The 17109-nt window shown below is 38.1% G+C and overlaps 1 protein-coding gene across 9 annotated transcripts in view; it reads left to right on the top strand.

Annotated features, from left to right (window-relative positions):
* GALK2 (galactokinase 2) overlaps positions 1-17109 on the top strand; it is a 153713-nt gene that overhangs the window by 32184 nt on the left and 104420 nt on the right. For 6 of the 9 annotated variants that reach the window (XM_004010625.5, XM_042252487.1, XM_060418029.1 and 3 more), the window contains 3 exons: positions 3055-3178; positions 10634-10724; positions 13850-13996. In XM_004010625.5, coding sequence (XP_004010674.1) covers positions 3055-3178; positions 10634-10724; positions 13850-13996 — 362 coding nt within the window. The remainder of the gene's footprint in view (positions 1-3054; positions 3179-10633; positions 10725-13849; positions 13997-17109) is intronic. The other 3 variants (XM_060418032.1, XM_042252489.1, XM_042252490.1) reach the window with 2 other exon arrangements.

Raw genomic sequence — 17109 nt, 5'->3', positions numbered from 1 at the left:
TTATTCCTTGGATTAGAAGAATAGAGGGAAGCCCAATAATCCCTTGCTTTTAAAAATGTGGTGGCCTGGAGAATGAATATGTTTTATCAAGAAACCTGAGAAAATTCCAAATCAAAGGAGGATTAAAAAGAAAACTTTCTATACTGGAAAGTGAAAGTGAAAGTCGCTCAGTCGTGTCCAACTCTTTATGACTCCATAGACTGTGTCCATGGAATTCTCCAGGCCAGAATACTGGAGTAGGTAGCCTTTCCTTTCTCCAGGGGATCTTCCCAACCCAGGGATCTAACCCATGTCTCCCACATTGCAGGTGGATTCTTTTGTAAGCATACAAAAAAGTTAGTTGAACTAGTATAACGAACTCCCATGTACCCAAAATGTAGCTTCAATTATTAACTCAGGAAAGCTGATTTTCAAGCAAACATGGAGGATTTTAAAAATATGAGATATTTGAACATGGTTAAATGAGGTAGAAAAGGGGAATTGAGTAAAGTCAGTGGAGAGAAAGAGATCAAAGATATCTGAGAAAAGAAGAGATAGAGAAGGATTCTCAAGAGGGCAAGAAGGGTTGGTATCTACAGCATAGGAAGAGGGCCACTTTGAGTCTTTTTAAACAGAAGGTGGGGAAAAAAAGGATGCAGGTTGATGTAAATAAATGTATAATTTTGGTATAGAAGGTTGAGGGAGTCCTTTTGGGGGAAGGTTGGAGGTGTTGGACGTTTAAAGAGATGGCAGAAAGTTTGAAACAGCTTTGTCAAGGATGGGAGAGGAAGATAACTGGAAAAAAAGAAAAAGTTTGCTTTGTAACAGTGAGATCTGGTTAGAGCTGGAGACCATGGAATTGTAGCAATAACAATCTGCAGATTTGTTCATTTCCCCACTGCCTCTCAGCTAGTCCAAGTTGCCTACATTTGATCTAGCTTTAGGGTTTTGTTTTGGACAGAGGTTACAGAGAATAAAAATGACATCAAGAAGTTGCTAATACTGTCAGAAGGGGTAGATGAAGTAATCAACCCTGGAAAATATGCTAGGTAGAAAAATAAAGGTAAGAGGGAGCCTATAGGCTAGAGAGGGCAAAGAACTGAATCTGAAAAACAGGTTAAGTAGGATAAACTGAGTAAGAGAAATGGCACGTTGGAAAGTTTTAGTAAGGAATGTGATATTTGGAACAAAAATCCATAGGTAGAAAAGTTCTAGGTGATAAGGAGTTCTATGGTCATTACTGGATTTGTCAAGACCATGGAAGTAAGATAGTTGAAGCAGAGAGGAGGTCAAGTTCTCCAGAGGTCAAGGGATTATGAAGCTTGGGCCTTGGACTGGGTTGTTTTACAAGATTGGGATGGAGAGGGTGGAATGAGATGCAAAGGTCTTCAGAGAGGAGCAGATGTCTAAGATAGTCAGAGATGAATGTGGTGGGGACGAGAAAATGTGGTTTGAACCTCCATATCACAGGACAGGAAAAAGTCTTGGAACCAGCAGAGTGGGAGGAGGTTATCACCAACTCTGTGCTACTGAGCGAGAATTGCAAAGCATCAGTATCCTCAGAGGAGAGCCAAGTTTCACTTAGTTTGGGGAGTAACAATTTTCCTGAGTAAGTAATTCTTACTCAATAAATGCTATCTCATTTTAAAAAAAGGAGGGGGATTATGTTCTAAGATAGTTATGTAATTAGTTCTTGGGATGGAATGAATTTCAGTCTTTATTAAAAGAATTATTACATTTTCTGTTAAAGTGTCCAAAATGTAATCACTGTTTTTTTCCTTACTTGCCAACAGTTCTCCAGGATGGGTTCCATTAGTTTTTGCAAAGGGAGGAGTCTTCATTCTCAGAAGGCTGTCATTCACACTGTAGGATTCCCAACAAAATCTGGTACCTCCCTAGAATTCTACTTATTTAAATATGCATTTTCTATTTGTGAACCACTGTTCTACATTGTAGTTTTGAAGGAAGTTGGAGAGAAAGACAACTTTGAATTGTCATTTGAATTGTTCACTCATCATTGTCAATTCATTAAAAAAGACAATCCTAATTTTCTTATTTTAGAGAACACATCAGTGTAGAAACAAAAGACTTCTGCCTGAAATAATATGTAGAATCATATTTATTTAAAAATGTAATCAGGCGGTTGAATTGTCTTTTGTACATTTTATGTTTCTTAGTTGATCAATGTCCGCCATAGAAGCAAGCAGATAGGGCTTCCCAGGTGGTGCTAGTGGTAAAGTACCCGCCTGCCAATGCAGGACAAACAATCAAATAGACAAACCTGTCTCAGGAAAATATAAGTGAGCTTGCTTAGCTCATCTTTCTTGAATTGTTATTTTTTTTAATATTATGAATAAAAACCTTGAGTTTAAATGGGTAATTTGGAGGAAACATTATGGGGTAGCAGGCAAAAATTTCCTGCTGATGATTCATAGAGGAATTAAAATGAAAAGAATAGTTTTCTATTTGCTCGTTATATATAAAATTAAATATTTTTTTCTAGCTTCCTCTTCCTTATTCTAGCTATGTCTAGCACATTCAACACAACTAATCAGTGTCTGTATAATTTGTTAGGCATTTCATTGGGTCACAAAGGTAAATAAAGCAAGTCTTCACCATAGTGAATTCATTGGCTAGTAAGGAAAAGAGTGGTACTCACATAATACTAAGATAAGAGAGAGGATGCTAAAGGTTTCCATTGTCCATATTGAAAAAGTTAATACAAAGGAACAACAGAGAAACTAGTCATTGCTTTTCTTGATGCTCCATATAACTAGTCACAAAACGTAAATATTCAAATATAATTATTATGAATTAGAAAGTGGAAAAAACTTGTGAATATTTAAAGAAGTTGAAATATTAGCAGAAACTAATAACTAATATACTTATTCTAGCAAAAGTTCCTGGTTCAGATGTCAGGGAGAGAAAGAAAATGGAATCACTTTCTGCCTTTAGTATTTTTATTTTCTGTTAAAACCAGGCTAGTGGTCAAGTTTTTCCTATTTGTCAACTTACTTGAGTCTCTCATGTTTCATATGCCAGCAATGATTAAAAAATGCTTTCTCTTTATTCTAGGAGAGCATATAGATTACTGTGGATATTCTGTTCTTCCTATGGCTGTAGAACAAGATATGCTAATAGCTGTGGAACCTGTGAAAACACATGTTCTCCAGCTGGCCAATACCAATCCCTTGTACCCGTGAGTATTTAGAATTGCTACCGTGTATGTGTATGTGTGGTGTGTGCACGGGTATAAGTGTGTGTCTTTGTATTTGTACTCAAATGGTATCTTTAGGAAATATCAAATTTATCATGTCATTTAATTTATTGAAAATTTGACTTCAAAAGAATCTGTTTCTATTTAATCTAATATTTGTTCATTTTGTTCATTTATTTAAGAAACATTTATTGTTGTTGTTGTTCAGTCACTAAGTTGTGTCCAGCTCTTTACTACCCCATGGACTGTAGCCCGCCAGGCTCCTTTGTCCATGGGATTTCCCAGGCAAGAATGCTAGAGTGGATTGTCATTTCCTTCTCCCGGGGATCTTCTTTACCCAGGGATTGAACCTATGTCTCCTGCATTGGCAGGTGGATTCTTCACCACTGAACCACTTGGAAAGTCTGAGAAACATTTACTGAAGATGTATTGTGTGTCTGACATTATTTTAGATACTGGGTCAAAAAAGGATGAAAATAACTTTGCCCAGAAGATATGTATCATCTGTTGAGCTTAACTATCTCTAGCAAAGTCAAGTGGTATGCCTTTCTTGTATTACTAGGCCACCCTCTCATTCTCTTATCATAACATCTTACCATGCTGTATAATCATTATCTGCTTACTTGCCGGTATTCCCATAGATTGTAAGCTCTGTGACTTCAGGTGGTGTTACCTCTCTAGTACTCTGTTAGCCTCAGTGTCAGACATAGAGTCTGGAACACAGTAGATATAGGTTTCTAGTAGATATGCTTTATCAAGTTAAGGGCATATTTTTGTTGTTGTTGTTACTGTTTTGGCTCTACTACGTGACTTGTGGAGTCTTAGTTCCTGACCAGGGATTAAAACCCTGGCCCTGGCAGTGAAAGTGCCAAGTCCTAACAACTGGACCACCAGGGAATTCCCTGTTGTTGTTTTTTTAATTCTTGGTTTACTAAGATTAAAAAAGTCACTTAGGGATTATTGGATTTTATTAAATGCTTGTACAGTATTGAAGATAAGTTTTAAGATATTATGAATTATACCAATGTATTTTCCAATGTTGAACTCTTTGCATTCCTGGGATAAGTCCTGCTTACTTATATTAAGCAGGACCTGGTTTGTTAATTATAAAAAAAGATCTTGACATGTAATTGGCACATTATATTTTTGGCTTATTGTTCATTGGACAATTTGCTTGCAGTAACATTCATTCATTCAGCAAATATTTTATTTGTATCTATATCAGCTTATGCAAGATAATAAAAATTCCTGACTTTTAGGTGAAAGTTATTGTGAAAGATCATTTTTCTGTTTATTTTGCATGATTGAGATGTTATGTACATTTAGGACCCTTTAAGGAGAAGGCATGGAGAAGGCAATGGCAACCTACTCCAGTACTCTTGCCTGGAAAATCCCATGGGCGGAAGAGACTGGTAGGCTGCAGTCCATGGGGTCGCAAGGAGTCGGACACGACTGAGCGACTTCACTTTCACCTTTCACTTTCATGCATCGGAGAAGGAAATGGCAACCCACTCCAGTGTTCTTGCCTGGAGAATCCCAGGGATGGGGGAGCCTGGTGGGCTGCCATCTATGGAACTAAAGTGACTTAGCATCAGCAACAGCAGCAGCAGGACCCTATAAAGAAAAATTTATACTATCTCAAATACAATTTTGTGTCATTGTAACCATTTAAAACTGGGTGCCATAATTTGTTATATTGATTTACTCAGATTCACTTAATATCTCACATGGTAAATGTGGGAATTTCACTTTTTTCCCCACAAAAGCAGAGCCTGAGATAGACGTGGAAGGAGGGAGAGCATCTGGGAAACAGTACCAGGAGCAGTAGTGAAAGAGGATGGAGACTCAACTAGGGAAGCAGAGGTGAATTATCAAGGCAGGTAGCTCCTGTGTAAATAAGGGGCTTTACTCCACTGGACTCTTAGGAAATATGCAGCATGCCTTCCAGAACTGTCCACATGTTGTCTAGCATGCATTGCGTGAAGAACCCATAATTTCTTTATTCATCATTGATGAATATTTGGATTATTTCCAGCTTTTGGCTATTATGAATAATTCTGTTATGAATCAGTTCAGTTCAGCTCAGTCGCTCAGTTGTGTCCAACTCTTGCTACCTCATGGAATGCAGCTCGCCAGGCCTCCCTGTACATCACCAACTCCCAGAGTTTAGTCAAACTCATGTCTATTGAGTTGGTGAAGGCATCCAACCATCTCATCCTCTGTTGTCCCCTTCTCTTCCTGCCTTCAGTCTTTCCCAGTATCAGGGTCTTTTCAAATGAGTCGGTTCTTCCCATAAAGTGGCCAAAGTATTGGAACTTCAGCATCAGTCCTTCTAATGAATATTCAGGACTGAATTCCTCTAGGATGGACTGGTGGGATCTCCTTGCAGTCCAAAGGACTCTCAAGAGTCTTTTCCAACACCATAGTTCAAAAGCATCAATTCTTTGGTGCTCAGCTTTCTTTATGGTCCAACTCTCGCATCTGAACATGACTACTTGAAAACCATAGCTTTGGCTAGATGGACCTTTGTTGGCAAAGTAATGTCTCTGCTTTTTAATATGTTGTCTATGTTGGTCATAACTTTTCTTCTAAAGGGCAAGCGTCTTTTAATTTCATGGCTGTACTCACCATCTGCAGTGATTTTGGAGGCCCCCCACCAAAAAAATGAAGTCTGTCACTGTTTTCATTGTTTCCCCATCTATTTGCTATGAAGTGATGGGACTGGATGCCATGATCTTAGTTTTCTGAATGTTGAGCTTTAAGCCAACTTTTTCATTCTCCTCTTTCACTTTCATCAAGAGGCTCTTTAGTTTTTCTTTGCTTTCTGCCATAAGGGTGGTGTCATCTGCATATCTGAGGTTATTGATATTTCTTCTGGCAATCTTGATTCCAGCTCGTGTTTCATCCAGTCCAGCATTTCTCATGATGTACTCTGCATATAAATTAAATAAGCAGGGTGACAATATAATGCCTTGACGTATTCCTTTCCCAATTTGGAAACAGTCTGTTGTTCCATGTCTGGTTCTAACTGTTGCTTCTTGACCTGCATACAGATTTCTCAGGAGGCAGGTAAGGTGGTCTGGTAGTCCTGTCTCTTTCGGAATTTTCTACAGTTTCTTGTGATCTACACAGTCAAAGGCTTTGGCGAAGTCAATAAAGCAGAAATAGATGATTTTTTGGAACTCTCTTGCCTTTTTGATGATCCAACAGATGTTGGCAATTTGATCTCTGGTTCTTCTGCCTTTTCTAAATCCAGCTTGAACATATGGAAGTTCACAGTTCACGTACTGTTGAAGCCTGGCTTAGAGAATTTTACTTTGTTAACATGTGAAATGAGTGAAATTGTGTGGTAGTTTGAGCATTCTTTGGCATTCCCTTTCTTTGGGATTGGAATGCGAACTGACCTTTTTTAGTCCTGTGGCCACTGCTGAGTTTTCCAAATTTGCTGGCGTATTGAGTGCAGTACTTTCACAGCATTGTCTTTTAGGATTTGAAATAGCTCAATGGAATTCCATCACCTCCACTAGCTTTGTTCATAATGATGCTTCCTAAGGCCCACTTGACTTTGCGTTCCAGGATATCTGGCTCTAGATGAGTGATCATCGTGATTATCTGGGTTGTGAAGATTTTTTTGTATAGTTCTTCTGTGTATTCTTACTTCTTCTTAGTATCTTCTGCTTCTGTTAACTCCATACCATTTCTGTCCTTTATTGCACCCATCTTGGCATGAAATGTTCCCTTTGTATCTCTGATTTTCTTGAAGAGATCTCTAGTCTTTCCCATTCTATTGCTTTCCTCTATTTCTTTGCACTGATCACTGAGGAAGGCTTTCTTATCTCTCCTTGCTATTCTTTGGAACTCTGCATTCAAATGGGTATATCTTTCCTTTTCTCCTTTGCCTTTCTCTTCTTTTCAGAGCTATTTGTAAGGCCTCCTCAGACAACCATTTTGCCTTTTTGTGTATCTTTTTCTTGGGGGTGGTCTTGATCTCTGCCTCCTGTAAAATGTCATGAACCTACGTCCATAGTTCTTCAGACACTCTGTCATATCTAATAATCCCTTGTATCTATTTGCCACCCTGAAAAGTATGAAAAGGCAAAAAGATAGGACACTGCAAGATGAACTCCCCAGGTCAGTAGGTGCCCAATATGCTACTGGAGATCAGTGGAGAAATAATTCCAGAAAGAATGAAGAGACGGAGCCATAGCAAAAACAGCACCCACTTGTGGATGTGACTGGTGATTGAAGTGAAATCCAATGCTGTAAAGAGCAATATTGCATAGGAACCTGGAATATTAGGTCCATGAATCAAGGCAATTTGGAAGTGGTCAAACAGGAGACGGCAAAAGTGAACATCGACATTTTAGGAATCAGCAAACTAAATTGGACTGGAATGGGGGAATTTAACTCAGATGACCATTATATCTACTACTATGGGCAAGAATCCCTTTGAAGAAATGGAATAGCCATCATAGTCAACAAGAGAGTCTGAAATGCAGAACTTAGATGCAGTCTCAAAAATGGCAGAATGATTTCTGTTCATTTCCAAGGCAAACCATTCAATATCACAGTAATCCGAGTCTATGCCCCGACCAGTAATGCTGAAGAAGCTGAAGTTGAACGGTTCTATCAAGACCTATAAGACCTTCTAGAACTAACACCCCCAAAAGATGTCCTTTTTATTATAGGGGCCTGGAATGTAAAAGTAGCAAGTTGAGAAATACCTGGAATAACAGGCAAATTTGACCTTGGAGTACAAACTGAAGCAGGGCAAAGGCAAACAGTTTTGCGAAGAGAATGCACTGATCATAGCAAACACCCAGTTCCAACAACACAAGAGAAGACTCTACATGTGGACATTACCAGATGGTCAGTACCAAATTCAGATTGATTATATTCTTTGCAGCCAAAGATGGAGAAGCTCTATACAGTCATCACAAACAAGACTGAGAGCTGACTATGGGTCAGAACATGAACTCTTTTTTGCCAAATTAAGACATAAATTGAAGAAAGTAAGGAAAACTACTAGACCATTCAGATATGACCTGCTATGAATATTTGTGTACAGATCTATGTATGGACATGTGTTTTGTTTGGTAAATACCCAGGAGTGGACTGTCTGGTTTATCTTAAGACTTTGCCTGTTTTCAAAAGTGGTTGTATAATTTTACATTCGCACACCAGTGTATTGGAGTTCCAGTTGCTCCACGTTTGCCAACATGTTTTTTTAAATGTTTTATCCACTTTCTTAAATGTGTGGTTACATCACATTTTGGTTTTTAAACTATGTTTCTAAGTCTGAAGGAATTAGATTGGGGATTATTAGCTTTTTCTTTGATGTTTCTCATCTAACTTCCTACATATGCACAAATCTCCTCCTCTACTAGTTTCCCTAGTATACCATCACCCTTGTCCCCCAGCCTTCTTTCTTGAGTTTTCTTTGTGGTGACTTCCAAGATCTGCTTATCTTGGAACAGAGCCCATTCAGTTTTGCTAACATAATCTTTTCTGCTTTCCAAATTCTGGGACCTCTTATTGACTATAGTCAATAAATTTTAATTCCTGTGGGTGATAGTAAAGTGTTTGAGAGCTGGAGTCAGGCTGTTTGGGTCTCTGGAGAGTCACTAGATTTCTCTGAGCCTCCAGGAAAGCCTCCCCTTAATACTCTAATGTGCTAACTATAAAAATTGTTGTATGGTCAGGCCATTCAAAACAGCTATTCTCTTGCTCTCTGTACATCTCCTGCTGTACCAGTCCCTGCTCCACCTGTACCCTAATCATAGGGCTTAATTAGTGCTTAATCATGAGCTTGCCACGGATCCCAGCTGCTGGTTTCCCTAGTAACTGATGAGCCAACCTGACATCAATTCCCCCTATAAATGGTAGCCTTCTTCTTCCCTGAATAGAAAGATTACTGCCATGTCTTGCCTCTTGTCTGCCGTACACAGTGAGGCAGCGTGTTTTGCTGCAGACTTGTAATATCCTCGATCCAACAAACCCTTGATATCTCTGTTGCTGTCTCTAGGCTCTTTCTTCGATCTCAAGCCTGGGCAGCTACAAGATTTGCAGGCCTATGGAGTGCAGCCCAGCAGGTGCCCTCTTGGCCTTGCATCCCACCCCACGTTACATACCATCACATGGCAGTGCTAATGTGAGTGATTTGTGCTCAGGCTGTCTTGGCTAGATTACAGAGGCTTGAAAGATAAGCCCTTCACACTTTACCTTTATATTCCTGTGAACGCCTCGCACAGTTAAGTGGTCACACCATATTTTTCTTAGGAGATAATATGTCCATGTTATTAAGATGATGCTTGGAAGGCACCTCTGCAGTGAGTGGCTCATAGTAGTTATTTAGTAAGCTATATATGAAGAGCATTCAGTCAGTTTGGGAATGTTACTTATTTCCTCACTTTTGATTTGATCTCCACCCCTCTCCCACTTCACATATTTTATTCTTTGGGCTGATTTAGAAGCCTATCTATTTTTCATTCTGAAATAACTTTTGGCTTTCAAGGAAGTCACAAAAATAGTATGAAGAATTCCCACATGTCAACTGATGTGTCCTCGGTGGATCATATCAAGGAGGCACGTGATATTCCTTCAACTGTTGTTAATTTTGATCATTTGGCTAAGGAGTTGTCTGCCAGATTACCGTAAAGTTACTATTTTTTTTCCTTTTCGGCAGATATCTGGTAAGGAAATACTTCAAGTTTATATAGATACCTTGTTTCTAATCAAGTTTTTACTCAGTAACTTTAGCATCCATTGATGATTCCTTCCTGAAATGATTGTATGGAGTTTGCCAAATAGTGATTTTTCTATTTTTATTATTTCTTCTATTAGCTGGCATTTTGCTCTAAGGAAGTACTTTCCATTCTCCTTCATTTAGCTATTTATTCATTTGTTATTTTTACTTATATAGAATCATGGAATCTCATTTTACTCAATGAGTTATGATTCATTAGAAGTATCATTTGCTTTGTTTATTCCTTCTTTTTCTTAAACTGTGCAGCTGGTAAAACTGGATGGGTGGCAGAGAGTGTGGGGGAAAGAAGGCTTTGAGTACTTGTGTTCTAGTAAAAGGTATGTCAAACAGAAGGCCCAAAGGATAAGCATTTATGTGGTTTATACCAACTTAATAAGGGCCATTGTGAAATACAGTGGTGTAGATTATGCTAAAATATGTTCATTTCTCTCCCTTTCAGGAAGTAAAAAGGGCCAGTTAAAAGTAGTTTAGTTATTAAGGTCACCAAAACTTTTCTTAATTTTTAGCAGCTGGAGATGTTTGTTGTTTTTTGGGTAAACTGTGGAGTACATATATGAGAAGCAAATGGAAAATAAAATGTCACTATTATTGTCCTGGCACAAGATGGCAGCAGTCAGCCATCCATAGCACAAAGCCTCTAGACTTCAATTAACTGTTGTTTGCTTTTGCAGGGACTTCAGTACTAGTGCTAATAACATCCAGATTGACAAAACCAAGCCTCTGTGGCACAACTATTTCCTATGTGGATTTAAAGGAATTCAGGTAAATCAGTATAAAGCAGCTACTAGCAGTTGAGGTTATGATGTTTATTATATCAAGATTTATTTCATTTACTATATCATTTTTGTCTCCTTTCAGGGCTGATGTTTCTGCTTTGTTTTGCTCATGAACGTATTTCAGGGGATAGAGTAGATATGACTGTTTCTGGGTGGTGTTCATCAGGGGCTGTAGTGGCTGTTCATAAGTCATGTGCATTTGATACTTTGTTCTAGTTTTCAAATCTTTGTTGAAATTTTCTTTTGAAAGATACATTCTGGTAGTATTATTTACATTTTGTTCTAGTGATGTATAAGTGCACACTGTAATAGAATTTAGAGCTGGACAGTCCTGGGTTTGAGTCTAGACTCTACCCAGCTGTGTTGATTTAACTCCTTAAGTCTCAGATTTGCTGTGTGTGAAATATGTTGTTATTATCTCAACAAAGAGTTGTTGGAAGGATCACACAGTGCTTGACACATAGTAGGCATTCAATCAATGCTAACTTAGTTTTGTTATTACTACTTTAGATGGGGTTTAAAAAAAAGATATATAAAAAAATAAAAAAATTAAAAAAGATATAGTGATTTTAATAAGGAAAATAAGAGTTTTCCTGGAAACACTGAATACTTTGAATATCTCAGAGAAGGCAATGGCACCCCACTTCAGTACTCTTGCCTGGCAAATCCCATGGACAGAGGAGCCTGGTGGGCTGCAGTCCATGGGGTTGCGAAGAGTCGGACACGACTGAGCGACTTCACTTTCACTTTTCACTTTCATGCATTGGAGAAGGAAATGGCAGCCCGCTCCAGTGTTCTTGCCTGGAGAATCCCAGGGATGGTGGAGCCTGGTGGGCTGCCGTCTATGGGGTTGCACAGAGTCGGACACGGCTGAAGCAACTTAGCAATAGCAGCAGCAGCAATGTCATGTATGAGAAGATGAAATACTTCTACTTTCTCTCCTAATTAAAAAAGTATGAAGGAAGAAAGAAAATTGATTTGCTAAGTCAATTTGATTTGTTTGCTAAAATTCATGTTTTGGAGAGCTTGTGTTCTTTACTGTCTGATGCTGCTATCTGAAACTTTGTCATGAGTAGCGTAGGATTCAGTGGCATATCCATTACAGATATGCATCATATTTATTTCTGTCGTATAATCCGGTGCTCTAATTATGGTGGTTCTGTATGTATCTTTCTTTCTCCCTACTTCCCTTTCTTCCCCTGCCCCCATCTCTTCCTTCCTTTCTTTTTCCCAGACAGATGGTAACAACGTACAGAAAAGTTACTGGCAGGTTTTAAATCTTCAAATCATTTGGCTTGTCACAAACATTAGTGGGAATTATAGTATTTGGAAACATTTGTTGGCAAATACAATTTCATCTTTCTTGTAGCAACATGCCTTCTGTAGCATATGGATAAAGTGACCAAAAGAACAAATGTGCCTTGTGTTGTATTTGAGAATTTCAGGTCTTACAGACTTCCCTTTTGATTTGACAGCTTACGTGCAAAAGCAGGTCTGTGTAATGAATGTTTGGCAGAGAAGTAATTTAAATGTTAGCCTTTTAGAAACCTTCAGATTCAAATACTAGAAAGTTCCAGTGGATAATCTGTTTATATTAAATTAAACATGTTATCCTTATGGGATAGCACTATTTCTGAATTTGGCAAAGCCCATTTGCATTTTGAATCTGTTGTACATTTTAATTTAAACATTGCATGATAAGTTTGTAAGTATGATTCACATTCAAGACACCCTGTGGATCAGTTTATGGTTAAATATATAGCGTTCTCCAAGGATTTTTTTAAACAAGCTGTCTGATGTTCTGTGTGAAAGGGCATTGGCAGCAGCAATATTTCAGTTTATAATTTATATTTCTGGAAAGGAAATTTTTAGATCATTTGAAATCAAGAAAAGAAGTATATCCAGCTAAATCTCTTCTTTTGTGGTGGATGAGTTTTGCTAGTTTAGGGGAAAAAGAGATTAAAAAAAAAAGGAAAAAAAACTGGTCTTTTATTTGCAGAGTTTTGTTGTTACTTTGGCTATTTTATCTAGTTTATTGAAATTTCTCCCTAGAATAATATGTATGATGAAATGCATAATTATGTAATATGGTAGTATTTTGTACTTTGGTCTTGAACCCTTTGAATAATCTGTAAACATGGTGGTGCTTTTTCTTTAGAAGGAAGTTACCTTGAATTTATTTTTAATCCCAAACCGCAAAGGCTATGATATGATATCATCCTAAGTGTCCTCACCCTACATATTAATCTACGTATCTTAGAGCTTGATCTTGAGATCAGAGTCTGATTATTTTTTTGGACTTTCCTATTTTGTAGAAATAGAGTTTCCCTGCTTTAAGAGTCTGCATTCTCATTTGTGGCTGAATTCTAATTTGGCTGTCTTGAAAGCTACCATATGGCTAAATTGCATCTATAAACTTGGGTAAAAATCTGGATTTCCTCATATCGCTGACTTACATTAAATCACAGTGACAGTATGCTGGCCCAGGTTTCTGACCGTAGTGGGGAAGTTCTCAACCAGAAATCAGAGACCTCAGTCCTACTTCCATTTCCCTATATGTAATCTTGGGAAAGTCTCTTACTCTTTGGTACCTAGGTTTTTCCATAAATAAAATAGAACTGAGAAAGGTTGGAAGGTCCTCTGAAGAAAAGCATTAGATAGAATACTGCATAGAAACAAACCACTGCTTGGTGTTGGACTTTTACAATGACAGAGTGTTAGAATGTGCCATATAGAGATTTAACCTGCCTCAGTAATAACTGTGTATTTCTTGTCTTGCTACTTGAATTATAATTGTTTAATATTTCTCCATATTTGTTTAAATCAGTTCATATTCATGAAAAAGACCACTCAAAGCAATTTTAGGAAATGGATCAGTAGCTTTTTGTTCAACAAAGTAAAAATTAGTCTTCAAATTATAGTGCCCTGTGGCCAACAGCCATTAAATAAAATGTCATGTATGGACTCAACTAAATTGAGTTGCACAAGTTGTTTCTATAAGTAGCATAATAAGTCCATTGTGAGGCTTTTGCTCTCTGAGGAATGAAAGAACTTTCTGCTGCTCCTTGAATCCAAGCAGAGTTACTAGTGCTAGTTTTCCTTCTATTCTAGGAACACTTTGGTCTCAGTGACCTGACTGGAATGAACTGCTTGGTGGATGGAAACATCCCACCGAGTTCTGGCCTCTCCAGCTCCAGTGCTCTGGTCTGCTGTGCTGGCTTGGTGACACTCACAGTGCTGGGCATGAACCTATCCAAGGTAACCAATTTGAAAGATTTAACCTGATAGAATCCCCTCTTTCTAAAGTACTAGTATCCAGATCTCAAAATTAGAGTGCCTTTGTTTGATTGAAAAACTTTGTCTTACCTGAAAGGACTGCACACATGGGGCATGAGTTGTAACTTAGCAAGTTCTGCTTGTGATAAACTACAAGGTAGTTGATACCTTCCAAACAGTAAGCGAATATGTGAAGAACTCTATCAAAATGCTCTTAGATTAAGTGGGGAGATTGAATGCATGGAGGTCTTTTTAAATCACCTTATTAACAAGTGAACTTCAGGGAGGAAATTCTAGGCTTCATAATTGGGCCTGCTTATTTTCACCCAAAACCTTCAGTTAAATATTTGACAAGAAATGGGTAAAAAGGGTGAAAACCAGGCAATAAAGGAACTAAATAACATATCTATTTATACCAGCAGCTTAGTCGCTAAAATAAACTTGAAAAAAATACTTCATTGCAAAGAGGAAATGCTTATTTAAAGAAGACATAAATTCTACAAGAGGTCAGAAAGCCTCAACTTTACAAGTTCACATAAATCTCTGATTTCGCAGTTCAGAGTAGGTATGCTCAGCTTTGATTAATGTTTTGGAGGTCTGGCTCAAAAAAAATATTATCATATGTTCTTTTTTATCCCTTGTACATGTACTACCACATTTACAGATGTCTAGGAATATAGACTGGGCAACAGGCAGATCAAGAGAAAGTCAGCTACATGTCTTTCTTTGATCTGCTTAAACTTTCAGTTCAAAAATTTTATTTGTAGGAAGAAAGAAAAAAATTAAGCAGAAAGCAAAGGCTCAGATAGAATTCTCTTTAACTGTCATTAATTAGTCCTTTGTAAGCAATTGCTTATTTGGAGGTAAGAATAACTAATTTGTTGTTGTTTGTTGAGAAGAGAGAAAGTAAAGGAAAGAAAGTCCATGTGTAAAATCTGCTTCCACTGGTGCTATGTTTAATCTGGTGGTTTATTTGTTTATTCATTTATCATTCAATCACTACTTCCCTAGTGCCTATTTTGTGCCAGCTAATGGTCAAGGCATTGGTAATATAATAGGTATAGTTTTAGCCTTCATATTAATAGTACTTATGATCTAAAAAAGGGAATAGAGACTAGTGAATAGGCAACTATAACAGAGTTTGATAAGTGGATACTAGTGTGCTATGGGAGCAGATCTAATCCAGATTTAGAGAACATAGTACGTCTAATAGAGTTTTGCCGAGAATGCACTGGTCATATCAAACACCCTCTTCCAACAACACGAGAGAAGACTATACATGGACATCACCAGATGGTCAATATTGAAATCAGATTGATTATATTCTTTGCAGCCAAAGATGGAGAAACTCTATACAGTCAGCAAAAACAAGACCGGGAGCTGACTGTGGCTCGGATCATGAGCTCCTTATTGCCAAATTCAGACTTGAAAAAAGTAAGGAAAAAAAGTAAGGAAAACCACTAGACCATTCAGGTGTGACCATTGTAATTATACACTGGAAGTGAGAAATAGATTCAAGGGATTAGATCTGATAAACAGTGCCTGAAGAACTATGGACAGAGGTTCATGACGCTGTACAGGAGAGAGGGATCAAGACCATCCCCAAGAAAAAGAAATACAAAAAAGCAAAATGGCTATCTGAAGAGGCCTTACATATAGCTGTGAAAAGAAAAGAAGTGAAAAGCAAAGGAGGAAAGGAAAGATATACCCATTTGAATGCAGAGTTCCAAAGAATAGCAAGGAGAGATAAGAAAACCTTCCTCAGTGATCAGTGCAAAGAAATAGAGGAAAACAATAGAATGGGAAAGACTAGAGATCTCTTCAAGAAAATTAGAGATACCAAGGGAACATTTCATGCAAAGATGGGGACAATGAAGGACAGAAATGGTATGGACTTAACAGAAGCAGAAGATATTAAGAGGTGGCAAGAATACACAGAAGAACTGTGAAAAAAGATCTTCATGGCCTGGATAATCAGGATGGTATAATTACTCACCTAGAGCCAGACATCCTGGAATGCGAAGTCAAGTGGGCCTTAGGAAGAATCACTGCGAACAAAGTTAGTGGATGTGATGGAATTCCAATTGAGCTATTTCAAATCCTAAAAGATGATGCTGTGAAAGTGTTGCACTCAACATGCCAGCAAATTTGGAAAACGCAGCAGTGGCCATGGGACTGGAAAGGTCAGTTCTCATTCCAATCTGAAAGAAAAGCAGTGCCAAAGAATGCTCAAACTACCGCACAATTTTACTCATCTTACATGCTAGTAAAGTAATGCTCAAAATTCTCCAAGCCAGGCTTCAACAGTACATGAACCATGAACTTGCAGATGTTCAAGCTGGATTTAGAAAAGGCAGAGGAACCAGTGATCAAATTGCCAACATCTGTTGGATCATTGTAAAGTCAAGAGAATTCCAGGAAAACATCTATTTCTGCTTTATTGATTATGCCAAAGCCTTTGACTGTGTGAATCATAACAAACTGTGGAAAATTCTTAAAGAGAGGGGAATACCAGACTACCTGACTTGCCTCTTGAGAAATTTGTATGCAGGTCAGGAAGCAACAGTTAGAACTGGACATGGAACAACAGACTGGTTCCAAATTGGGAAAGGAGTACGCCAAGGCTGTATATTGTCTCCCTGCTGATTTAACTTATGTGAAGGGTACATCATGAGAAACGCTGGGCTGGAAGAACCACAAGCTGGAATCAAGATTGCCAGGAGAAATATCAATAACCTCAGATATAGAGATGACACCACTCTTATGGCAGAAAGCAAAGAAGAACTAAAAAGCCTCTTAATGAAAGTGAAAGAGGAAAGTGAAAAAGTAGGCTTAAAGCTCAACATTCAGAAAATTAAGATCATGGCATCTGGTCCCATCTCTTCATGGCAAATAGATGGGGAAACAGTAGAAATAGTGACAGACTTTATTTTTGGGGGCTCTAAAATCACTGCAGATGGTGACTGCAGCCATGAAATTAAAAGATGCTTTCTCCTTGGAAGAAAAGTTATGACCAACCTAGACAGCATATTAAAAAGCAGAGACATTACTTTGCCAAGAAAAGTCCATCTAGTCAAAGCTACAGTTTTTCCAGT

The sequence above is a fragment of the Ovis aries genome, chromosome 7 (genome assembly GCF_016772045.2).
Source record: "Ovis aries strain OAR_USU_Benz2616 breed Rambouillet chromosome 7, ARS-UI_Ramb_v3.0, whole genome shotgun sequence".
In the NCBI taxonomy this organism is placed as follows: Eukaryota; Metazoa; Chordata; class Mammalia; order Artiodactyla; family Bovidae; genus Ovis; species Ovis aries.
This window is presented reverse-complemented; position numbering and strand designations above follow the sequence as displayed.